We start from the raw sequence: 26,933 nt of genomic DNA, 5'->3' as shown, positions 1-26,933 counted from the left end.
AACATGTGGAATTTTTTATACAATTGCGAAGTAATGCTGCAGGGCCAGAGTCGTATATTGCGAGAGCACACAGGTTAATTCAACACCCTGCCAAGATGCTAAGAGCCAGTGGTAATGACTTGAGCAGTACACTACAGCTTTCTTCATTTTATTTATTTTTGCATAGTTACAGTCTAAGAGAGGGCCGAGGATAAAGGGGACAGAGCACGCGTCAAGGGTCCCGGCCCTCTTACACAATATAGATGAAACAAAATAGCATAACACGAAGGTAGTACATTGAAATCAAACACTCACCTTAGATTGGATATTATGGCGTCAAGCTTTTATAGCCATTCAGGAATGGTGTCCCAAAAGAGTGGATTGCACTTTTCCACTTTTGTTTTTAAAAATTTCGGCGGGCTTTTTGGTGCTTATTCCGCAGCGGAAATTTCCCATTTTTAGCAGTGAATATTTCTTCCTGAGGAAAAAGCACCGTTTCTTTCGGTGATACATGTTTTCAGTATTCTGCAAACATAATTCCCGCATAGTTTCTTTTTACACCTTTCTTACCGGGAGTTGTTGGCGTAGAAGCAATTAACGCATAACTTAACCTTATTATAGAAGTGGATCATGTGTGAAATACTATTACGTTAGCATAAAGCATCAACCTCAAGTTAGGGAATCAGCATGGAGCTACGCTAGTGGAAGAAGCTCGAGGAGGTAGTGCAACGCTCGATTTCCAACTGGCGTATGTCTAAAGTAGCAGAGCAATGCCAGAAGACCGGCGCGTGCACTGCTTGATCCAACGATCCCGTCGTTTGAATGCGCTCCTGTGTTAATTGTTCATTTGTTAATGTGTTCATGTGTTAATTGTTAATGTGTTAATGTTATGTTGTTACTGATAGAATCTCGTACACAACAGCCAGCCCACCATGGCATGCACCTGAAGAATAGCGACTTTTTTTGGTTAGAACCGAATTTCAAGAAACGGTTCGTTTTTTTTTATTTTCGTTTCAAACAGAAAACTCAACCACATACCGATAAGCGTTAGTTTTGTATGGGCAATAAGCAAGTTTATTTATCAAGCTATCTATGGCAGGCACCATTTGAGCGATTTATTATGCAATTCTGCTAGTTGACGAACGTAATTAGTGCACAAGAGAATAGTCCTGGAACTCTGTGATTTAAGTATATTTATTTGTTGGTTTTTAGTTTTGATTAGCACAATTTTCTTCCCGTCTTGTTTCTTCGTAGTTAATCCGGCTAAATAACTGTCCTGCAGCCATTTGAATACCAAGGAAATCTCATTAAGTGTGACAACCTAGTTTTCCGAATGGTGACGAGTTACGGCCCGAAGCATCAGAGGCCCATCAAAGTCAGGAACAAGCTGGTGGGGCTTAAACTTCAGCGGAATCTGCAAACAAAAAAGAATAATGTATGGCATGTGAGCTTGATTTTTAACTAGAGAAGGAATCAAAATAAATACCTCACTGGAAATATAAGACTGTCATTATGTTTTCTGTAACACTAATTTCTTGGGCTCCACCTCGATTCAGTGACTGAATTTAGTAACCAAGAATTCGCGTAAAACTTGAATATGTTTGTCAAGGGAGAGTTTCTTGATTGTTCTCGAAGAAATTTTGCCGTAGGTGATAAGAAACTGGGTGCCCATCCCGTAGTTCTAACCTCAATTTGATCGCAAATTCTCCTGCCGTCATGACGCGTTTACGTTGCTTGAGGATTTACTACACGGCTTTAGCCCTCCATGTGATATTTATGAAAAAATAACTGGAATGCGGTACTCTAGCTGGTCTCTTCCATGCACATACACGCAGTGTAGATGCGTGATATATTGCTCAAAAACAAAGCTTCAAAAATTAATTTATCACTTCACTGAACGACCACCTCAAGTTTGTCAAAAACATACCAACTCATGTGACCCAACAGTACATTTTTTCTTCCCTACGCTTAGCAGGACAAGCGCATTTTTACGAGAACTTCTCGATGCATTAGTGCAGCTTTACTACACCGCCTTAGCCGGTGATGGGATATGTACGAATAAATGGCTACAATATGGTAAGCCAGCAAGTCTCTCCGATGCACTTTCATACAGTGTAGGTGAGTGACACGTTATTCATACAAAAGTAAAGCTTTGTAAGGAATGAATCATTTCATTGAACGACATTCTTGATGCTTGTCAGGAACATTCAGGCTCACGTGCAAACCAACAGAACACGTATTCTTCACTGTAATTAGGAGGACAAGAGTGTTTTTCTACAGCTTGTCTATGCAATAATGGAATACAATCTGTATCCATTTCGTGAAAGTCATGGTGGTTATTAAGGCACTCGAACTTGACCGTGCATGTGGCTATGATAGTTACCATGTTAGGTGGCACTCCCCGCAACAATGAACCAAAATTCAGCAAAAATATGTGTATTCATTTTGAAAAAAAAATTCGCGCTACAAAAGTACGGATATCTCCAGCTAAACTAACACAGGGGAGACGTTCACCCTTTTGGTAATGTGGTCATCCCGGTGTTGCCTCTGTGCGGCCGCTTAATGCGTCCCGCTATGTTCTCCTATCTTTCATTCCCCCGGCATAGGCGACGGAAAGGAGGTTGGCTCATTGACCACTGTAACCAGCCTACAGCTCCGCCCCCGCACCCTAATTACTTTGAGCCATCAGAGAATTTTGGTGGAATTTCGGGAATCCCTTCAGCGGCCACGCTCCACGCGACCCGTCCGAGCGAGACTCAGCGGGAGATTTCCGAGACATCTCTAAGAGAGTACGCTACTGTTCTGGCCCGCCGGCCCCTCACCTGTCGGATTAGTGGTTACTCGCGCTAGCCAACGCGTAGTCTTGAGACACCACATTTGTTCTTCGTTTCTTTCACGCTTTTCAGTGCTTACCATTGTTTCCGGGCAGGTCTCAAACCGGACATGACGCAGCAGTGAAACGAGAGACGTCTTGGCCTGCAGCATTCCCAGCCGCATGCCGACGCAGTTTCGCGGTCCGGCCCCAAAGGGCATGTAGCTGAATGGCCGCACGCTATCCTTATTCTCCGGCAGAAACCTGTCGAAGACCATTGAGTATAGATGTTATATGTCAGTAGCCTCCTTGAGTACACCATAAAAGTCTTCGTGGCACTTTCTACAATAGTTCTACCACCACCACCACTTTCTTTTGTGGAAGTAGGGCGACCATCAGAGGCGCATTTTTCTAGCACTGAATTTACCACCACCATTAGAATCCTTGATTGTAAGAGCCTTTCAGGCACGTGTAATTTTTTCCTCACTCCCCATTTTATATTGATCAGCAGACGAGCAGGAGACGCCAGACTAAGGATAACTCAGCAAAATGGAATAAATGAGGCGCTTACGAATAGAAATGGAATAAGAACAGAATCATAATCAGCATTTTATTTCTCGTACAATTATATATGAAATGTACACAGAATTGGAATAAATTAGTGAGTCAGGCGCAATGAAATAACATTTGGAATAGGATCAGAAGTGGAATAGATGGCCGAGTGAAGGAGCAATGCTCTCGCATTTCCTCCGCATCAATCCCATCGATCGCCCCTAATTTTTCTTGCTTCCTCTACGTGATAGCTTGGTGGCTATCGCGTTCGGCTACTGAGCCAGCCAGGCATGCACGATCGTGTCCCAGCCGCGGCGGCCGCATTCCGTTAACGGAACATTTGCAAAGCCGCCCGTCTATTGTGCGATGTCAGTGCGCGTTAAACATCTTAGGCAAAGAACAGCGCAAAAAGACGAGACAATGAAAGAGCAGACACACACGATGTCTGCTCAAGATGTACTGTCGCCTACTCGTCTAGAAATACACTTCGTTTCACATTAAACAACCTGAGATGGCCTAAATTAATCCGGAGCCCTCAACTGCCGCGTCCCACATAGCGGACCTGCCACTTCGAAACATTAAACCCCACGCATGAACGCTGTCTTTACTTGTTACCTATCATGAAAATTGTAAAAACAATGAAAACTCCACGGTCTCTGTAAATAGCTTGAAACAGTAACAAAGAACTAGAGCCTTGGTATGTTTGAAGTCATGTGCATTGTCACCTCACTAAAAGTTGGTTGGCGTTCTTATAGAAAGCCTCACTCCACAGAAGTCAGCAGTTCAGTTCCCAATGTCACGGTGCTGGTTACGTTAGCATCTAAACTGGCAGTTTTTATCCGACACGCTTACAACGACTTTCTTGCTTACCTCTCTGGGTTATACTCTTCAGGGTTCGCAAAGTATTCGGAGTCATGGTGAATGCAGACCAAGGGAATGTCCACGCACATTCCAGGCTTGAAATGGATGCCAGCCACCGTGGTTTCCTCAGTGCAGAGCCGCATTGTTCTGCACTCAGAAATTATTGAACAGGAAAAGGAAAAAAAACAGAGGTAAGTTTATTTTTATCTTCTTCACGAACCCTGCATCAAAAGCCTTGGTAGCCGATGTAACTGTATAAAGTTTATGTTATCTCCCCCCCCGGACAAAAGCCTGACTAAAGAACAAGAGGTTACGTGGCGTCGTCTACAGACGAGATCGATACGCACCCCATCACTCCTCGCGCACATTTATCCAGATCTTTACAACCCAAACTGTAAACACTGCGGCCAACGAGCCACCTACGATCACATCCTGTGGGACTGCAAAATAGAGCCACCTCCGGGTGATCTAGTTACCGCTCGTTCTCTCGAGCGGTGGGAGACCGTGCTGGCTAGCTCTAACCTCAGAACGCAAGTTTTGGCGGTGGAGTGGGCTGACAAAGTCGTCGAGGGCTGCGTACTCTCGACCGCTTAACGCGACCTCTTACCAAGCTGTTTCCGGCAAATAAAATGTTTTACAATCAATGGCGGCTGAGAGCGTTGATGCTGTAGCTGTTACGGGCATTCATCTAATAGTGGTGTTACAATTACTTACTACTATAGTTAACCTCACTCTTGGTACTCACATAGCATCTTGTGTTTTCTCCTTTTGTCGCCATGTTTTCAATTCGCTCTTTTCAAAGATTAGCCCTTTCCAGTCCGAACAATGGTCGGAACAACAAATGAAACGAGTTTTGCGTTGTAAATGCTGTCTGTAAAATTCTAGGATTCATTTCCCAACACTAGTATTACTCAAGGCCAGTCGTGCAACAGCGTCCGTGCACTTTTCATCACTTCCTTGCTCTTTAACCCACAATCAAGTGAAACGTTAAATTGTAGCGAACGTTACGTATATGCTCAAACTGCATCCGGTATTACTCGTAATTTTGTGATGGTACGGCAAGGAAAAACCGATATGCGAAAATTGTTTTTAGTATTGAATAAAATAGAATTATCTTGAACTTCCTTAACTTCCTTCATCGGAGGAATTGTTGAAATTTAAATTCTGCTTTAAATAACACGTTTGCAACTTTGCTTGGGCTGCAGGAACACTTTAAGCGCAAAGCTCCTCGAAGAAAATAATGCGCCTACATCGCAGCCCTCCTCATGCATACCTACTTACCCGTACGCCGAGCTAAGCATTTGCTTGTTTGTCATTTTATGATTCGGCGGCAGCGACATCTGTATTCCTGCATTTTTAGTACGTATAAGAACTCACTGCAAATGATTCTTATCACGCTCTGACAGCGGCAACAAATGAATTGGTGCAAGCGCCTCAGTGAGAGAAGGTGGTGGTGAGGCGAGATGGTATAGGCGTAAAAATAGCAGATGCGGAATTAGGTAGGCTTCAAACGTTGTATAAGAATAGACATTTGAACAAACTGGTAAGGTTTCATACTGAAGATACCAGCGCGAACGACAAGGACAACACAGGAGACAAAACATGACCTAAATTTCTTCCTACTTCGGTCTTTTGTTTAACATTTGGTTCCCTTGAACACACATTGTTAAAAAACATATATTCATTTTTGTGCCTGTGAATGCCTAAGAACATAGCAGGCATCGACATCTTTCTTGTCATGCTGCGATCTAAATGTCGCGTCTTATCTTTTTCGCGTTATTGAAGTCTGGAATGCCTCACTGCGCATTGGCAGCAACCGCAGAGAGCTGTAAATTATGGGCGAGAAAAATCATAATGCGAAGTTCCAATGTCACATTTTACAATAAAGTCTGGCGGTCAGCGCCCAAGAAAGAACATTCCGCTATTATTACAAGGCGCATTTACGGAACTCGAAAAACAAGCACGAACTATCGCTGATGCGATTCTCACATAGAGTCGGGTGTGCACAGACGCATCGCCTCCTTGATGCAAGCCTCCAGGTATGGCATATCTTGCAGTGCATTGTACGTTATGTCACCCTGCAAGAAGAAATATTCAACAAGTTACAAAAACCTCTTAACGGCCCAGTGAGTATTTCGAAGCAGAACCCTAGGGTCTATGCGCTTCGTTCCGTTATTTGACTTACACATGGTGTATGCCCGGAGCTGTCTTCTGATGTAAAGAAGGGAAAGGATGCATTACATTGGATTGCCGAATTCATACGCCACTCTGTGCGTAGAGCCACCGCAAAGTCTTTAAGTCTCTGGGCTGCGGTTTGCTTCTTGTCTGCTTTAGCTTTAATTATATTTATTACATAAGGTTAATGTTTTGAATCGAATCTACAGCCAAATATTCAAATGTTCCTGCTTTTTTATTATTGCATTTCTTTTTTTTTGTTTACTTCGGCACAGCCATCTACTCATTCTGAGCAATAGAACTAGGTAGGGGCCTTCTCACTTATAACGGGAGTAGTTACTCCTAGCTTATCTAATCAAAAGGCCTCCTATGCGAACCTAGAATGATTGTTTCAATAACTCTAACTAGTTGCAAACTGTGCTTAAAATCAATTAAAATGACGGCATTTGGTTTCTGCCGCACACAACTACAATGGATCGAGAGTGTTCCTGTTTTTTCTTTCAAAAAACAGTAACTTTACGGTATAAGTAGGTTCAGCACATAACCACTTTACGATACTTTCCAGAAATATTACTTGTACATGGTAAACGTTTAAAGGGCAAATCCAGGAGCTTTAGAACACTACCAGCTTTAAGGTGTTTTAAGGTGTCAAATGTGTGAAACTTTCAGGCATAGCATTAGAAGTGATTTTGGGGTAACATTTGTGACGTAATCACCGGATAAAATCACGACGGCCTTCAAGCTTTTCCGCAGCGCCAAGTACGGGGCGCGTGATGACGTCATATACGTACGGCTACATTTCCGATGCATAAACGCTTGCTTTGAAGAACGAAAACCAGCACCACCAGAAGCAAACTCCGCCGAGCGCTCTTTGATAGCTTTCAATGACACGCAACAGTGTGTGGTTGACAGCAACGTAAATTTGAAATCTTGCCATGCATGACGTCACACTGAGCTTCTCTGCACTCCTCCAGTGATGTGAGGACGAGCCTGAATTTTAGTAATTGCTTACGTAATTATTTAAATAAGAGCGCAAAAATGCTTGTAATGCTTTACCTGCATCCAGAAGGCGTTTGGTTCCTTGAATATTTAAGAATCCTTGAAAAGCGGTGCTATTGCCCTTAGCCAGGAATTTTAACGACAGAGGAATAGCGATTCTGCTGAAAATTGGTCCTCTCTAGGACCGAGCTTGTATCGACCGCTCATTCACTCTTATCTTAAGGGTGTTCGGCGCGAGTCGTCTACGGGATATTCTGTGCGATGCACTATCTTTTTTTTGCGAAAGTATTTTTGGGTGCAGAAGTGGTCATACGTTTCAGGGGTACCTCAGAGAGTGCCTTGTCCACTTCGGCAATCGCTCGGTCTTGGCATTTAGGATGGAGAGCCAGATAGTAGGCGGAAACCGCAAGGGTGATCCAGACGCCCTCCACGCCGCCAATGAAGAATGCTATACCCTGGGCTGTTATCTCGTCCAGCGACATCTCTAGAAACGTATTATGGAAAAGAATGGACAAGTTCTCATACTGATAACGCATTTCTCCTCAGACAAGCAAAAAACTACGTTCGAACAAAACAACGTCTGCTCTCTGCCTAAACTTGTGCACTCGGTTAGCACCTGCAAAGCGGTATTGTTTTCGTTACAGATAAATTTTTATAGTATTTGATCGTTATTGTGCTCGCGAGATCTTTGTCAGCCACAAACCAGCGACTCGACTACTACGCCTTGCTGCCGCCAGCCGAGTTATCTCTCGGGCATGCACAATTTATTGTCTTGGCATCAGTCTCTGTGCCAGCCAATCATCTATCTTTCGCCTCTTTCACAACTCAAAAATTCCAAAAATAACGCAACAAAAAAAGACAACACAACAAACGCAGGCCTTGCTTTCACAAATTGGGTCTTAATTTACAGATATCGTAAAACAAAAGCTATATTCAAGGCCTGCAAGATCTCAGAATGGTAGACTGTTAATAGTCTGCCCCCGGCTGCCCTCGAGTCTATCACGAACTTTCGCAATCCTAAACACTACGCTAGAGCGACGTCCAAAGTGTTATAGATATCTGACTCCCGAGAGTGCTGGGTTGCGAGAAGCGCCGAGGTTGCCCGCAGAGCTTGACCCATATAAGCGGGGCTCGGTGCCGTTCTTGTTTTTACGTCGCTATGAAACTCTTAGCTGCTCCGAGTTATCAGTTTTCAATGAAAACAATTGTAATTGAAAGGCTATCGTTGAATCGTAAAGACGTCTATTACCGCTTTATTAGCGTTCCTACTCTGCTACGAATCGCTTATTGCATTTAAAGCAGAACCTTATCTGCTTGTGAGAAAGCAACATGCACAGCGTAAGAACTTACCCACTAAGCACTGAACAACTGAACTGAACGAAGTTTGATTTTATCATAATCGATAACACGTCCATGAAACTTTTACTTTAGTTCGTCTTTTTGTTCGAACCGTCACGACTTCTTAGCAGTTTACCACAACACAACAGCAGCGTGGAGGCAGGTGACAGCAATCGAACACATTTATAACAAAGCTTCTTCTGGGGAGAAGCTATTAACGCGAGGTTTTATTCGCGTTCGTCTTCATAACACACGTTTATTTATTGCAGAACTAAAACCTCTCTCGTTGGTCTCCTTAGTCTCCATCAAAACTGTCTCGCGCCAGACGCCCCCACAATCCTTTATGTGAAATAATTCACTCGCGTTTATGTATTTAAGTGTGACATCCGACAAAACATGAACAAAGAGCAACGTGGTGGAACGAAGGCTATGACGTCACGCTTCAGAGATAAGGTGGTAATAACAAGGACTGAATAGTAGACGTGCCGCAGCTCTTGCACGTGGCATGTTTTTTGCCAACGCTTTTGAGCGGCAGGTGACGCTGATAACTGTTTCCTTTTCACTTTCAGATAGCGAAATGGAACAAATGTCATGTCCAACAACCTCTTCGTAATAGGGAGGACTATTACGTGTTACCATTGCCTTGTACGCATCATTTATACGAAATTTAGAGCCGAATTTTGAAAACACTGTCGTGCTAGAATTATTCTGCGAAACGAAATAATCTCGAAATAGCACCGCTTATATGTTTTAAATACGAGCATGAGCACTAACTGCTTCGGCTAAATTATTTCTAATTGATTTCGATTAATTTAGAGGTTGAAAACAATTACGCTGTCACATCACATTGAAACCGCTTGGACACATAACCTTTGTGTGAAAACGGCTTCTGTGTACAGCTCATTACTTGTTTTTAAAAATCCTTATTTTCAGATTTTGAACATTGTGCATAATTGACTGCTAACCCTCGACATGCACCGATGATAATTGAGAAGTTTATAATCATGGTGCGATCAGTATGTCTCACTTTTTCTTTCCGCGTTCTCTGATTTGTTGCTTCCAGCGGTTTCCCAGTCATAGTCTGCGTTCATCAGCACTTGAAGAAAGTCGTCTTCCTCCTGGAAAACCATGGGTAAAAATGCACAGCTAGGGCACTCTTCTTTCCATTGAACAAGAGAAGGATTTCCTCGGAACAAAACCCCCGTAGGCTTGTAAGCTCTTGTAAACAAATGCCACATGACTAATCCGCCTACCCTGGGCCCATGACGAATCGCAGTATTTAATAAAAGAACTGCCCCGTTTTGCCTCAGCTGTGTCCATGCCTGAAGCTGGATATGTGTCGTGAGCTTGACATTTTTTTGGCGTTGTGCCTGTTTAAGTCTGTCCATGTAGTTCTTAATATAACAGTCTTTTTTCATTTCTTTCCGTATTATTTCACGCCCGAACCGTGTAATATAAGGTCATTGTTTGCTTTTAAAAAGTACTAGTCTTCCTCAGAAGGGCTTGCCAAATTGATGTGACCTAAATATTCACAGAGGAGTCGTTCATGGTACACAAATACCCTGAAAGCATCTCTTCTCAACTTACCTTCTTTTTTGACTCCCTCTCTTGTATCAGGTGCGCTACAAACGCCCTGAACACATCTGTGCTCGCTTTTGTCGGGTAATCAGGTTGCAATGCCTTGTATACACTCGGCATGAGGACTGCGGGAACAAGATGGAAAAGCAGAATTTTGCAGCAAGAGCTATTTCTAGGAAATTTGAGCAGTAGAGTGGGTCGCCCCAGCCGGACACGCGATGTCATTCGTCACGGCGTGTTTGGTGGAAGAATATTTCTGGAGGATAAAAAGCGGTCACGTGACACAGAGGTCTCGCCGTTGCTTCTGGTGCTGCCAGTATGAAAAAAACAAGCAAAAATAGCAGCAGTAGACAAACAGCACTCGGGGAGTAGTGCGTCCTACCAAAAAAAAAAGAAAGGTCAGCGCTAGTAAATTTTTGACCACTTGCATCTCGTCAAAGTCACCAACCCTCTGGGCCTTTATGACAATACGTTGGAGAAACATTCCCTCACTGTCTCCAGCGAAATGATTACAAAGGTCATGTAAAGAGCGTATTTCAATCAGTCAATCTCAGCTAATGATTGTAAATATTCAGTAGCTAACATTTCTTTTTTCAGCCTGACACGCACTTGCTAGATTAGGTTCATCTTTCTTGTGGATACAAGCAACCTGCAAACGAAACGAATGATATTGGAAGAAATTGCTCGCATGTGCCTCTGTAATATTTTTGCAGCACATATGTCCACTGTCCTTAGGACGAACAATCCAACTTTCACCGCCAGAAGGCTTCTTCATAAAAACATATTTTCAGAAAAATCATGCAGAAATAAATCTCTATCTCATAGTCATGAAGCGGGCGCATAAGTTTTGTACAAGACGTGAGCGATGCACGGAAAACTAATGACGAATATGATGCCCTGTTCACACAAGGATGTTCGGACTGGTACGTGAACTTTCAACTAACACAACTACAGGCGAGGCAGTGCTCACTTTTGCCTCTCTTAGCACATTCCGATAGTTCCAGCACGATAGCAACGAGTGCAAACCACCGATTGCAAAAGCCCCGTGCAATTAGAAACGCATCGCAAAAACCCCGGCAGCCCGACAGCAATTGTCTCGTGCCCGAATCCCCGCGTGCCAAAAGCCCTGTAAGCTGTACAGGTAACGCCATGACATAACTACCGTATGCTGCTCTCTTATTCTTAGCATATTCTCCACCTGCAATCCTCGAAGCCTTCCACCAACATTTTCCGAACCTCTGAGGGCATAAAACCTGAGTAGTATTTAATAAACAAATACAAAGCAGAAAGAAAGAAAAAAAATTTTCCGTGCATGTTGCTCAGTAGCACCATTTTCGAAACACCTCCTTTGAAAAACGAACGCTTTTAATAAAACCGCGCCTCATCTCCGTCACAATTAAGGCCAACAAAAATGAAATATAATACCCCCCCTCCCGGAGGCATTCATGCAGGCTGGCCTAAAAGTGTGCCTAGCTATATTGAGGTCGGTGTCCTGACATTCCTGAGAGAAGCAGGGACTTTTCATTATGTTACGCACACCGCAGTGGAACGACCCCACACTGGAGTTGCGTACTGTGGGCTGGAGTGATAGTGTCAGGGGCTCTGAACTCAGCGCTTAGAAATATGGAGTAAAAACAACGAGGCATTTGCTACGGTGAGTTTGATACGGTACGTATAACATCAGTGATTTTGTTTCACCGCCCATTGTATTAATTAGGATGAAAAATTGATGTTCTAGTTCATGCTAATATGTTCATTAATGGCTTCTAGTAGCAGCATAGAATTATGTCCAGCGTGAAACAGTGCAGAAACAAATCTTCTTGAAACAAGTCCAGGGTAGGAAGCATACCACCAGAGTTCTTTTCCTCTCCTGTGCTGCCAGGTGCAAACGCAGTGTACACCACTCGCGGTTGTGTGGCTAAATTTTCCATGTAATTAAAGTTATTTCAGAGAAAAAGCAAATAAAGTGTTGTAACAGTCAGAATGAGACGGTACCGAAGCGAATCCAGAGATACTCACATAGCATCAGCACTTTCCAACCGCCGACGTTCATGTATATCCCCTCAAGACACTTAATTAAGGCGTGGTTTGGGTCCTTCATGCTGTCCAACTCAATACTGTAGTTTAAAGCAGCCGTGGTATCCAGTTCGTTGTGGCTGGCAAGCCTGCAACATTTTTTCATGTTACAACACATTTCTCCTGTCGCTGTTTGATGGTTGGTCTGTTGTAGAGCTGCGAAGATTGTCCAAACGTGAACTGGAATATTTTCGCTCCAGGCAATAATTTTTGATGTATTCACAACGACGCCCCGTTGTCGTAAGACGGTTTAGAACCACCGCCCGTGCCACGTTTTCCCGATTTACAACTGAGTCTCAATTCTACTTCACCATTCACTAACTCATTCTGTCGGCTTCTATCCACTGCTCAACAACCTTGTTAGTAATTGACTTGGCCCATACGTTGCTGGTTAGCTATGAGCCATGCTGTGTTCTAACGATTGCCAGTTATAATATTTAAAAAAATACGAAGCAGAGAAAAATCTGAAACATCCTGGCCCTTGCTTAAAGAGAGGCTGTCTTCTTTCGCGAATGACATTGTATAAAAACAATTGTCTGCTGATTGATCATAGCCCGCATAGCAACCATTGAAATTCCCAAGGCGGTGTTATCTGAGATATTTATCGATACTTCCTAAGATTGGCTCATTCAGGTGTGAAATGCGATGGCCTTTTAGAAGATAGCGAAACTGGTAGCGAATTACGAGCTGTTATTACGAGCACGTTCGTTCTCATCGGTGTGCAAATTTGACACCTGAGCACTTCAGAAGGAGCCCGTAACGCCATTATCGGCTATATTCAGCACATATTTAACATGGCGGGAAAAAAAACTCACTTGCCAAAGTTCACAGGCTCGTTTTTCTTGGCTGCGTCAACAATGCGAGTGGTCAGTTTTTCAGCAACGGTTTTGAGCTTGATCACGATCTGTAATTAGTTAGTTTTCAAGTAAATGTATATTTGTTGTAGTATGTGGGAACGAATACCAGTATTCAATCAAACTTCTTACGCAGCATTCGACAAGTTTAGGGGCACACCTTTAGAATGCGTTTGTACTTTCATACATTTTATCTTTTCGTCCTAATAATCCCTGAGGGCCTCTTAGTCAACGTTTCATTCCTGCGTTCAGGCTGTCATAATGAAAATATAGAAGTAATTTATTTTCCCGTCATGCTGCAGTGCATAACTTGTCGTAAATTTATCACTTGTTACAGCGTTATCTTTTTCGCTACGCTGAAATTATGTGGTGCCTCCCTATAGTGTTCTCTTACTTCTCAGTCACAACTCTCCCCAACTTGTTTCTTTCTCCAAACCCTTTGACAATGACAACATAGCAGTGCGGCTATGTAGCGAATTTCTTGTCTCGTGTGCATATATTTCAATAAGCAAATTTCACAATAAATAGGTACTTCTCGTGACAACAGTCTCCAGGACACCCGAAAAGTGATTTCGGAGTACATGTGCCATCTTTCTTAAGCGATCACCTGACTTTACTAGCAGAATTTACAACACGACAGTGCGACTTTTACCTAGTTAAGTGTGGTTACCAGCCGCCGGCTAACCAAAGAGCTATCAGCTTCGGTTCGCGTTCTGGGCACTTACGTCACCGATGGTACATTCAAACATAAAACGGGAAAAGGGAAGAAATAGTACACATGAAACAAGTCCACACATACGAAATATTTTAACTGAGCTGGAGCGTTAACAAAAAAAAACACACTCTAAAATGGGCCAGTCATATTAAAGATTGGTTTAGTGCTGAGATTTCCTCGCATAGGACGCTTACCGTTCTTAGCCTGCTGGAAGTGAGCGCCGGAGTGAATATGTTTCTTGCTTTCTTCCATTCGTCGCCTGAGAGGTTGTTAATGGACTTGCGCCAAATGTCACTCCCAATACGTTGAGATTCCTGTGGAACTTAGTAAAGTGAGTACTGAGGATTTTCACCAAATTATAGCCAGATCTCGTACATGATTCGTTCATTGTGTCATTTGGTGTGATAATTGTTACATCGCTCTCCTGAATTTTACTCCAATTTTTTTGTGAACATATCTTCGGCTTCGCTCCTTTATGAGAACCTTTATGTCCCTAGTAGTAATTAATATCGTGCTTTAATTTCATAACTCCGCACCCCATTACTACCCCTAAGAAATCTTTTGTTTTCATTTAACAGTAAATTGAATTCCACTAGTATACAAATATTGCTAAGTGTTCATATTTTTTACTAAATTTCGTACTACTCGTTTTATTTTTGAACACGTTTTGTGCATTGGGATTCATTACAAAAATAACTAATTTCGCAATGAAGGAGATTTCAAAATAATATATCTCAATCTTTCTGAACAGACGGCATGTACTGACAATGCTTGTTTTTGTTAACATCTATGCGAATCATACTGTCAACAGCCCAAGATTTCTTTTTGGCAATTTTTCTGATCGCGCAATCACGCGTGTCAGCATCAAAAATTTGGCACCGTTTTCAAAAGACTGTCATACCAGCTGGGCGATGTAGTAAAGAGACGTTACTTAAACGTTATGCTTGAGCTCTACCATGTTGTATTTCGTTTCATGATGAAGTTAAATAGTTATCGCTTTTCTTAAACAAGAAAAAAGAAACTGAGTTTTAAATACATAAGCTCCCAAGAAAGGAACATATTCCTGGAAGACAGCTTTGCAACACACGTAATACCGGCAGCTAAAGTCTACAGGCAGTTAGTTATCGAGAACAAATTTACTGTACCGCTGCTTAAGACGCAGTCGTCTTGTAATGATGCCACTAAACGGCAAGCCTGCCGGCGTTCAAGGCGAGCTCATGGCTTGATTTATTCATTGTCCTGCATGCCGGCGCACCACAAACTTTTAATGCCGGCTTTTACTGCTTTAAAATAAAGAGCACGAAGATTCCCTGAACAGGGGTCTCAAAAGCATTAGTCTATCAGCCTTCTCTGGTAGTATACTTCAGCGTGACGCTGTGAAAATCTTTATAACTGACATTTTGTATTCTCGTTCCATGGCAGAACTAGAAAAGGACAGGCACTTGAAAGCTGTTGAAAGAGATCTGACGATTACGCGCGAGGATTATGCGTTCACGCATTCCGTTATGCCTATCCGAAAGTTGATCGACAGGACAAGACTCGACATGATAAAGAAAAAATGAAAATTCCGACTCAATCCAAGATGAGTACATAAAACATAGTGCAGTCCTCTTCGAGGCGATGCGTTTGTACAAACGCCTTCTGAATAAACACTTCTCGAGCTTTCCTTCGTTGCCGACTGCATTCGAATGCCTGAGAACAGCAGTCAACGTACACGTACAATTTGTAGGGGTTGGTGTTATCGGGTTGTATGTTTTGAAAATTCGGTCTATTTATTTTTAGCTTATTTCAGGAGGCAATTTCCAGGAGGGTGGGGGGGGGGGGGGTGAAATAGTTCCAGTGGGTGAACAACTCTTTTTTTCCTATGAAGTATGTAGTGTCTCTCAGCAATCAAAATGCACGTAGACTTCATCTTGGCTTGAGGATATTCTTAGAACTTGTTCGGGCGACACCTGAATCACTCTTGTTTCCTGGTCTTGATGGTGCTGCATGCGGATTCCTACTACTTAATGGGGGCGCTTTCACGTAACACACGCAGTAGGTAGAGACATTGATTGAATTACTTAACCACAGAGGAAGAAGAGAGCGATAACGGCCCACGAAACACAGCCTTGAAGAAGGATGAATCTCGAGAACGAGATAGAGGTAAAAGACGAAAACGCGGCAGGTATTATTCCGCACGCTTCACTGGGGGATACTTGGCAGATCCCCCAGTGTGGGTATCTGCCATCTTCTCAAAGACTAACAACAACAATAATGATCCTTCAGAGATGCCGGGCAACTATAATGCGCCCGTGATGCGGGCTCAACCTGCTCACCCGGATTCGGTAGACGTCGGCCTATGACCTCGACTTAACGTGCTTGGGTTCGGCTTGCGAGCTCGGCGTGATTTTATTTTTCCAGAGCTCCCAGGCAATCGGCGCATCTGCCTCAATGAGCTAAAGGTGGATGCCTCCGGCGGCGTTTGCAAAACGCTTGATACGCGCTAACGGGAGCGTACCAGCGGTCGCTGTCCAACTGCTGATTTTGTACACCTCAATTAATCGCAACGCCTGGCAACGGAGAGTGAAGATTGTTTTTTTTTAATGCAGTGCGTTCCTAAAGTCTGCCAAAGCAACCAGCACAAAAGGCAAACGATACCTTCAAACAACAGAATATTGCCCTATTGTTATTTTCACCCAAAATCAATTTTCTCTGCTCCATGTTCTCGCCTCCCCTTAACATAGTGACAGGGAGGATCTGTTCGAGTAATGCGGTGAGGAAAATTGGAGGGACGTAACTGGATAGCGCCAGACAAGCGAAGAGCGGGAACTTCATGTAGAGAAGTGCAGCAGGACAGTGCTCGCATTCCTTGAATTAAACATTTTCTTGCAACGCCTCAGCGCACTGCAAATAGTGCGGAACCATTCTCACGCTCTCGGCAAGCGTAATTAGCGATGACCTGTTTGTGCTATTCATGGTAAAACCCACCAGTGATCCCACCAGCGTGACTTATGTCTATGAACCAACAGTCCACACACTTTGGTAGCTGCCTCGCAAATACCGACCAAAATCTGAACATGCTTTCTCTTTGTCAGTCGTTTAGGAGAATCCCCCAAGGTGGAGTAGATTTGTAATAACGGAGTAATTACTCATTAGCAACCACCCAAGCGCCGCCATACGGCTACAAAGGAAAACTGTACAGCTTTCTCAGAAACTTCGCAGTTAAGGAAAATTCGTCCTGGTCCGGGGTTCGAACCAAAGACCACCGCTTCACTGGAGCAGTCGCTCTACCAATTGAGCTAACCGGGACGGCAAGCTTATGGTAGGGCGAGAGTGAATGTATCATTAACTCTAAGTGGGAGCAGTGTTGGTCAAATGTTTACGGGAATAATACCGAAATAGTACCTTAAGCGAAAGCTTTCGGCATTATTTCTTAATAATGTGTCAAGTTGTTTTGACCGTGTGCTTTCACCTAAAAATTCCCTGCCAGCATCACTTGCGTCTGGCGATGCCAGTACGAGAACAGAACAGGTCGGCGTGCGAGGACTGCTCTCATAACGACTCAATCATGCGCGCTGGAGCAGCAGCTTTTTTGTTTTAGTTTAGAAGAGACATTTTGCTTGGCTTAAAGGTGGTTCGTTTATGGTGTGCTGCCTTTACTCTGTCTCTAATTTCTTTAACATATATAAATTCTCACCGTTCTGTCGGAAAAGTTCTGGAATTTCGTTACCAGAACTTCCCGAAGTATGTCAGGGTCTCCCACCACAAGCGTCGGTGCGGTGCCTTGGTACGACCTAGAAAAGCGGAATGTCCTTGTTATTATGCGAAGTAACATACTACCGTTTCAGAGATGTTCAGTTCTAGAGATCGCTGGATTACCGTTCCGATCCATATATCAAGGGATGCCTTTGAAGCAGCGTGACTTTACGAGATACAATTCTTCCATCGGAAAGTAAGCTCAAACCTCTCCACCTCATGAAAGAGGACATCTTTTGCCATTCACACCAAATGAATATATTTTTAACTGGAAAATCATTATGGTTTGCGTGAAAAATTACGCCATGTGTGCTACAGTAATGGTCTCACAAATTACACGCACAGAGTGAAGCCCCTAGAGTCCGACAGGACTGATGAAGTGACAGATGATCTCTTCAAAGCTAGGGCAAATGACACTGGAACAGTAAATAATGTCGCCTTGTTCCTTTCCTTAAACACGGCAAAATTTTGGTCCATTTCAGAAACTGAAAACGAGAGAGCTCGCAGATGAGCTCCGGCATCCGTACAGATGACATGTGCTATTAAGAGGACTTAAAAAGTAGTCATATAATTGCTCGCATTCATAAGGCTGCCAATTTTCCTAGGCTTTGCTGCAAAGTTCAAAAGCGTGGGTGCATCTCAAAATGGATTCTACGTCAATAAAAAGCCTAATGACACCGCAGCCATCGAACAACTTACGATGATGCTGTCATAACATTTTGCAGGAAACAATTCTAGATCGTTTTGCACTACGTGCGCTCACATGACAGTCTGATTTTAACACTATATAAAGAGTATTAGTGGTGGGTATTTGACCACTTACCCATAAACACGGCCGTAGCCCTTGTAGTAACTGAGAAGCACTTCGTTTAGCGGCTGCAATGAAAAACTAAGAAATTAAGAAGAAGAAGAAGAAGAAGAAGAAGCGCTCGTGTTGTCCAAGTCTCTTTCTTTGTCCGGGTTTTTTTTTGCGCTTGTACATGTCTGCTGTGCGCCAACTAGGCCAAAAGTCTGTGCTCTTAAGAATGTACACGTCCATTTCCATGCTTATGGGTCACTACAACGGTCATATACGGAACAACGAGTTGAGTGCCAAGTCATGGCCTTTTAAGATTGGTCACGTGCACTAACACAGATCTGTTGAATCCTAGACGCAAACCGTGGTCTTGAATAATGATGTGATGTTATGAGTGCATCATGTACTGCATCTTCCCCCCAAAATAAAAAGAATCTGTTAGTTTCCTCCAGTGTGCAATATTAGCGCAAATAACACCTTGACTTTTATTTTCCTTCAATAAACAAGCAAAGTAAGTGCACAGTACAAAGTAATCAAGGCTCTTGGCGCTTAGACTTTTACCGAAAGCAACGCGTGAAAAATGGGCCCGGCTTAGAGGACAACCGGCCCAAGCGCACTGTTTTCGCTAGAAGCAAACTAGGCGGCTTGTTTCTTTTGTTGCAAGGTAACCTAAAATCAATGGAAGCGTTTCAATTGAATGATAATATACGGCTCATACCCTAATGGCTTCAAAAGGCTTTTGTCCTATAGGACTGATATGAATAGCTATCCCCTAGCCAAACTTCGTTTTTCTTCTCTGAGGCACGTGGAATTGTGGAACTTACCTTTGTGAAGATGTCGTATGAAAAGCGGAGATACTGCCAGAAGGTGAGATGTGCGATGCCCTTGTCATTCCAGAACGTGAAAGTCTTCCTCAGCCACCTAAAACATGGACACAAAGCCGTTCTGTCTGTTTCTCATTTGTGACGCCTGTATATGACTATTCAACAAGGGGCTCTGGACAGAGATTAAAACTAAAGTAAACCAACATGATTTTCTAGTCAGACTGAAAAATTTTTCACATTATTCTGAAATTATCTAAATAAAGGTTTATTGGTCTGCTCGTTGCAAAATAAGGCTCGAACGGGGAGTGAATTTTATATACGCAGAAATATTAAACATCTACCTTCCCAATCGCACAACTGCAAAGAAAAGGCAAACAGATTTATGAAACAACCAAGTCTCGAAAAAGCTGTGTAGCTTTAATTTCGCGCAGCATGACTTTTTTAACGTGAGTAGGAAACTGTGGTTTCTTGTCCTACCATGCAATACACGGTGTTTAAATAGACGCCTGACCGGAAGAAATCCCACAGTAGGCAGTCATTGACTCTCTGCTTTGTGTGCAGCTGCGATCAGTAGACCGTCAAGGAACGGCGGAATGTGGCCTGAGCTTTGATGTTTGTATCCCTCAAGAGAAAAGCATACAACAGCTGTATCTTACCGGTACTCACGCATGGGGCAGAAACGTGGAGACTAACGAAGAGGGTTAAGCTTAAGTTAAGGACAACACATCGGGCTATGGAAAGAAAACTAATAGGTGCAACGTTAAGAGATTGGAAGCGGACGGAGTGGGTGAGGGAGCAAACGCGGGTTAATGACATTCTAGTTGAAACCAAGGGGAAGAAATGGGCTTGGGCATGACCTGTAATGCGAAGGCAAGATAACCGCTTGAGGGTAACTGAGTGGACTCCGAGAGGAGGCAAGCGTAGCAGGGGCGGCACAAAGTTAGGCGGGCGGATGAGATTAAGAAGTTTGCGGGGATACGGTGGCCGCAACTGGCGAAGGACACGGTTAATTGGAGGGACATGGGTGTAGTCAGGCTGGTGATGATGATGAGAACGTCCCATGACATGGAGCCCCACGCCTGTTAGACACTCTAAGAAACTTTACAATTTCGCAATTATAACAACAGCCAAAGAGAGACATACCCCAGGAAGGCGACAAGACACGAACTGATCTTTATTTGGGTACACAAAGGCATATATAGGCGGAAAGGAGAAAGGATGAGATGATGCAGCACTAAAAAACTGCACAGTCGCCATGAAACAGAAGTTGTCAACGTCGCCGGATAAAAACGAAGTAACATCCTGGTTAGCGCATTACAACTGCCGATTTTACATCCATTTTTTTTTCTTCTTTTCTTTACTTATTTTTTAGCCAATGACGTTGACTGCTTCTTTTTTGGCTCAGGTTCACTGGCTCAGACTCCGATCATCCCGTAGCATCCTACTATTTTCATCGGTTTCAGAGTTCTTAGCTGCTCAGCTTACTTCAGCTAAATTCCGCGATGCAGAATACAGGCCGTTAGTGCCGTTCGGTGCCACCTATGCTAAGTCCTGCACGAAGCCGCTTCTGATGAGGAACTGCACAGGAAATCAGACAGGTTTATTTTTTAAAAAATACGTGGATGATACCGGTAGTTACAGCTTACTCTGATTAACACATGGAATCCGTTTTCCGGCTCAATTTGGCTTGACGGAACTTTTCATATACGTGCACTCTGGTGATGCAGATCACTTGCAAATCAATGCTTATACAAATCACTAAATTCACTTACGACGGTAAGCAGAAAAGAAACAAGCAAAAGGCGCACACTTCACAGTTGCGTGCAAAATTGTTCATACTTGACGGGAGTTAATCTCTCCCATGGCATAAATTAAAGGTCGGTATATTCAGTGGAATAAGGAGATGGCAAGATGTGGAAGAGTGAACCCAAAAAAAAGCATCACATTGGCTATGAAAGACAAAGAGAAGACATGCTCCTAAATTGTAAATTGCTGAGTTTAACGTCCCGAAACAATACAAGGACTATAAGAGGTAGTGAGGACTCTATATTAATTTAGACCATCAGCGCTTCTTCAGTGTGAAGAGTAGGTTCAATAAGTTATAGTCTCTACTATAAAGCTCATCTTTGTAGATTTTTGTTCATTTCTTGGTGACCTTGTTTCTGGTTAGCGCTACAGCGTTTCCCACTGTTAGAGACGACACTGTGGGGGCCTACGGGCCGATTTAGACCACCTGTCTTCCACCTGCACCATCCCCGCGCATAACAACGCCTTTTTTGCATTTTACCTAGAGAAATAAGGCAACCGCGGCCAGGATTCGATTACGCGACATTCGCCTCAGTAGTGGAACGCCATAGCGACTCAGCCACCGCGGTGGGGCAATATAACAAGATCAGGGCGCTTCTGCCTGGGATATAAGAACGCAAAATAATGACAGTGAGCAAATCAGTCTGTGTCAAAAGAGCGCTCCAGCGTTTTTCTTAGCGCCATTGCCCTCTGGTGGCGAAACATGGACACGGCTAACTGCACACATAAGTATTGTGTGCACACTAGCATTGTCAAGCTGTCAGAGCATATTATGCGGCGACGAAGCGATGGAAGGCGCTGGTGAGACATCGTATCTGCAAAGCACCAGACTATTTTGGTGCCTCTTATATAGCTGCCTTGTGAGCACAATCACGGTTGAAACCAGCAGGAAGGGCTACTGCGACATGGCGGGCAAAATTCGCGGGCTCAGCTGCCCATATAGGGAGTTCCTCCGCCTTCTCTCTACTAGCGTGGATCACTACGCAATATATGCCTAAGCTCAACACCAGGCAAAAACTGTCTTCCCCAAAATATGAACAAAACCCAGATGCACTTACCAGTACAGAAGAGACGCCGCAAATACCAGCACCGTGACGAATGCGTCCAGCATGGTCTATGCGCCTTGAAAGCAGGCACTAGCTGCGAAAATAATGTTTAAGTCACTTTGCGCACGTTCGTTAAATTTACAAGACTGCCATTAATTGCACCGGTTTGGTCACTCTGCCTTGTACACACGAGCCATATAAACGCCCAAAAGTGTTGAATTGGAGAGACATGCGTAGTGTCGTCGGTGTTGGGACATACAAACAATGGGGAAGTGAGCGGCCGCCAAGTCTAAAAAAAGCGCGGCAGCGAGATATGAGCAGACAAAGTGGCACGGCTGTTGCCATGCGTATGGAAACAGGTGCCGCTTTTTCCGATGCCTGCCAAAGAATGAAGGGGGCGCCACCGTGCTATGTATTGGCGGTAAAAGGTGAAGGGGCGAATTGAGAGGGAAGGGGAAGTGGGAAGTTCGCTGCGAGCAATCGGATGCAATCGCGAAACAGCGTCACGCGTTGCCTCAAACGGCAAAAGGATGAAACAAAGACCAAGTGTGGGATGAACTGCACTGGTCTGTAGTGACTGACGTCAGTGGTTGATAGATCCGTTTTTTCGGAAGCGAAACACTTAAAGGGAAGCTGAAGAGATTTTCAAATTCATTAAAATGCTCACGTGTGGATGTGGGAACCTTAAAAATCATGCGGGTGAAATTTTTTTACAGATTCATAACTTAGAAGCGACGTAATCGCCGTTTAAAATTACGCGGTAGTCCGCCCCCCCCCCCCCCCCCCCCCCCCCCCCCCCCGCGGTCCATCGAGCGCTGCTGATGACCCTGACGATGCGAGCTAAAACCGGAAACCGCGGAGTGGTGACGTAAACACCGGTGATCCGTCGCTTCACAGCCTCTGCGGCCGTGCTTGTTTCTGCGTGCGTGCCATCATAAGCTGCTTCGAGCTGCCGTGTGTTTCTTTATTTGTGCGTTTTTACGTTTGTGGTGAGGTGCAGAAAGGTGTGCAGCATCGAATGAAGCGGTGGACCCATCATGCCGGCGTTCTGCGCAGCCTTCGGCTGCAGTAACATCCGCGGCCGCCACGATGTGGTCTTTCATTATTTCCCTCAAAAAAAGAAGCTCTCCGCGAAGTGAGTCGCTGCTGTGAAGCGAAAAGATTTCAAGCCGTCAAAGGCAACAGTGCTATGTTCTGGCCACTTTCGTGATTAGAACTATCACCACAGCCTGTCGACAATGCATTCACTGAGCCTGTCAACAGTCAGCTCGACTGAAACCCGGTTGCAATATCGCCTGTTTTCTGATAATTTCATTAATTTCTTGGCAGCACCAGTAGTCTTCTTCATTCCCCTCTGGAATGCAGCGGATGGAGGAACACCTGTTTTGGAAGTAGAGTGTTTACAATGACATCACTCAACTGCCAGGAATACATTTCTAATAACGCTTGTAGTCGTAAAGAATTGCCGACTGCCGCGTGGCTTCATACATTAACAATAATATTATATAATTGTGCGCCAAGTGTGCTACAGCCAGCCTTGCGATTCGTCCTGCTCGGTTGCAGCACGAGTCCATATAGCTAGTTAAAAAATCCCTTGCAGCTAGATCTGAGAACAAGCACGATAAAGGCGGCGCAAACGGATGAAAGTATTCTTACAACGACTTGTAGCATGAACCAACTCGCCTAAACAAGGATTTTAATTTACTGCTAGCTCCCATCTTGGCTCCCACCTAGACGAGTTTTGTCGCAAAGCGCTGCGAACTTGTATGTTATGAATAGAGCCGGCATGCAGCTACTATGAAGTGGTGCAAGCATAAAATTTGCGTGCAAAAAGAGCCTGATGACTTCTTTCGCATGCCAATGATCTTTGTGGATTACAAGCAGATTTGCGGCAGCACTGACAAGCGGCAACTCAAAAATGCCGACGATCGCATCCCTCTTACATTGTATTAGGAAAATTACATCGGGCAGTGCTATACTGCATTTGCTAGCCTCAAAATTCATCCATTGTATCTGTGAATGTAGTTTGGCAAGAAAAATATACTTACCAAATTCATTTCCAACACGTGGAGATGCTGACACTTCGCTTTCGTTCGAGTCAAAATCACGGCTTGCGCCAGCATCGTTTCTTTCTTGGAGAGGTTTGCTCTTTGCAATCGGTTCTAACATATAGGGGATGACGCCAAGATACTCCGGGTAATCTTCGATGTGTTTCATCGTCGTATAAGCAAAATAACAACCTCGAACCGCCGAGCGCCGCGGCTCATGTGCAGCGGCGGCGGCCGAGCCGACCGAGCCAGCGCCATTGTTGACGTCACGAGGCGCCCAACCAATCACAGGCGGCAACGAGGCGCGCGATCTCGCCCGAGGCTGCTGCTGCACTTCTCGCCAAAATAAAATAGGTTTGCGCTTTTCTTTGCCTAATTTGGACGAGAAATTCGAATTCCGAGGGTGTAAAACTATCACGTGCATCTCTCCACTCAATTTTTCTGGGAAACATTTCAGCATCCCTTCAATATCTGTATATAATATGTCCTCCAACGGAGGATTCTCCTTTATCAAGTTTTATGCAATCGAAAGAATGATCTTGAAGGTTAAGTGCAGCCTCCCCATGGACCAACTTCCCCTGAACGCTTCTTTCGAGGTCACACCGGCAGCAGTCCTAATGCTCTAGTCCCTTCGGATGGAGGAGTCACTGAGCTGAACAACCTGGATGCTGTCCAGGCTGCGCACCTGATTCTTCCTTTCTTCTTTCACTCCCTCCTTTATCCCTTTCTTACGGCGCGGTTCGGGTGTCCACTAATATATGTGAGACAGTTACTCCGTCATTTAATTTCCTCAAATTCAATTTTCATTTTTATTTGCAGGCTGATTTGCAGGTGAACTCGCCTCTATTCATGAAGATATATCTCGTCCGGCAGTTCGGTTGAGGAGAGATTTAAATACATGTATCATGTATTTATTGAAGTTTACCTAGATTGGAAGCCACTCGGTAAGCGCTTTTATTCCCCCGCCCTTCGGGCTCGTTGAAAGGCTAGAGGAAACTAGCTGGTAGTCCTGGGCGACTTCAATGCGCATCACACAGCGTGGGGCTACAAGAGAGACTCCATCAAAGGCAGAAATCTTTGGCAAGAAAATATATTCAGTCCAATTCAACGCTAGATGCAAGCACTGTGACGGATGTGTGACCATGGTACACATGATCCGTACATGCCCACGTTATAAAGACAACACACGCACACCACACCCATGAGAGGCTCTCATACACAACCCAGACCTGCAGAAGTCCAAACAAACAGCGTCAGTCAAGCTTTGGCCGCCGCCGGCTGACGCCTGAGCGGGGGGGGGGGGGGGGGGGGGGGGGGGCTGACTGACTCTGAAACAAAGCTTCTCCGTCCATCCTTCCCCCGCATTCGACTCGCTAGTCCGGGGTTTTTACTCGCGGATCCGAGTCCATCGGAGACCCTGGAGAAACTCTCCTCTGCAGGGGTGATATACAGTTGAGCCCACTTATAACGAACTTGATCGTCACGCGGCATTTGTTCGTTGTATCCAAAGTTCGTAGTAAGTGGACCACCTATAATACGGGCTAAAAGAGCAAGCGAGACGAAAGTTAACTTTATTTTTGAAAAAAGTCCGTGATGAATGTCTGCTTCTTCAAAGCTGATCGCATCACTGCCGTTTCTAATTTTTCCAGCGCGGTAATATGTTCATCGCCAAGGCCTCTGCTGCACACGAGTTATTTAAGCGACGCGATGTAACCGATCGCGGTTGAAGCGTTCACAGCAACCGGCGGTAGAGCAGCATCCTCGTCATCGTCCTCGTCGGTCTCTGGGCAGTCAGGAAGGGCTCGCACTTCACGCACAATAGCTTCGTCAGTGCATGGCTGCGCAATGTCGGCGTCATCATCAGCAGAAACGAAATCGTCCCAGGCAACGTCAGGTCCGGCCAGCTGCGTGTCAACGACGCGTTGCCAACGACGCGAGGGGAACACAAAGTGCGCGAAATTCGCCTGCCGCGGGTTTGCAGTCGAGCGAAACCGCGCCAAACACCGCCGGCTCGGTCAACTACGGGGGCCCGACAGCTTCGCGTTCGCTCTAACCGAGTGTTGAGGCCACAACAGTTCGTTCTATGTGAGACACTGTGCCATTGCCCCATTATATATTTTGACGGTAGCACCGCCCTCGTTCGTACTAAGCGAGCGTTCGTTATATCTGCGGCTGTTATAAGTGGGCTCGACTGTATAGCTTTTTCCTTCACGACGTTAAAGTATGGAATTCTTAGCAGATTACATCCGTTCATTATCCTTAAAAATTGCTTGCAAGCCTGCTCCTCAGTGTTGTTCTGTGTTTGCTTTCTTTGTATTAAATGCCAGTCTTCAAAACAGCCTCGTAGATGCTGCAGTATGTATAAATAAATAAAGTAAATAATAGCAGTACACAGAGTAGCTACGCCTTCAGTACGATCATAGACCGTTTTAAGTTTATTGTGCCACAAGTTCGCGGTATTTTTGGAACAGGAACAATAAAAACTACGCGTACCATGCCCACAGCTACATGTTTTGTCAACTGCAAGCTTTATTATTGAACTAGATTAAATTACGGGTGAACTCGTCCCAAAATAGTAATCGAGAGAAGTCTTTAATAAAGGCGAAATGTTTCTTGTTGCCCATTCTGTTCAATATCGGAATAGGAACAAGCTTTTCTCTTCTTTGCATCATAGAATAAAAGAAATCGTGTTGTCTTCGCACCTAAGGCGCGGCATTTTTTCCGTCTTGTTCGTGC

General features: G+C 44.3%; 1 protein-coding gene across 3 annotated transcripts; it reads right to left on the bottom strand.

Annotated features, from left to right (window-relative positions):
• Positions 1 to 1,153: 1,153 nt before the first annotated feature.
• Positions 1,154 to 22,472, bottom strand: LOC149364165 (cytochrome P450 3A41-like). Of its 3 annotated transcripts, XM_089574151.1 has the most exons (14): positions 22,162 to 22,472; positions 19,298 to 19,394; positions 18,501 to 18,553; positions 17,619 to 17,715; positions 14,134 to 14,253; positions 13,186 to 13,274; positions 12,314 to 12,459; positions 10,304 to 10,419; positions 9,744 to 9,834; positions 7,705 to 7,862; positions 6,194 to 6,282; positions 4,214 to 4,351; positions 2,893 to 3,055; positions 1,155 to 1,393 (listed from the first exon to the last, which is right to left on the bottom strand). In XM_089574151.1, exons 1-14 carry the CDS (start codon positions 22,212 to 22,214, stop codon positions 1,301 to 1,303), a joined length of 1,503 nt encoding a protein of 500 aa, XP_089430277.1. In that variant the 5' UTR covers positions 22,215 to 22,472; the 3' UTR covers positions 1,155 to 1,300. The 3 variants fall into 3 exon arrangements, with proteins under 3 accessions (XP_089430278.1, XP_089430277.1, XP_089430279.1); XM_089574152.1 differs by lacking the exon at positions 18,501 to 18,553 and having other exon boundaries at positions 1,154 to 1,393; XM_089574153.1 differs by lacking the exon at positions 2,893 to 3,055 and having other exon boundaries at positions 1,157 to 1,393.
• Between the last annotated feature and the right edge of the window lie 4,461 nt (positions 22,473 to 26,933).

This window comes from Amblyomma mixtum, chromosome 2 (genome assembly GCF_055824585.1).
Source record: "Amblyomma mixtum isolate Tamu chromosome 2, ASM5582458v1, whole genome shotgun sequence".
In the NCBI taxonomy this organism is placed as follows: domain Eukaryota; kingdom Metazoa; phylum Arthropoda; class Arachnida; order Ixodida; family Ixodidae; genus Amblyomma; species Amblyomma mixtum.
Note: the sequence above shows the minus strand (reverse complement) of the source record. Positions and strands in the feature narration are given on the sequence as shown.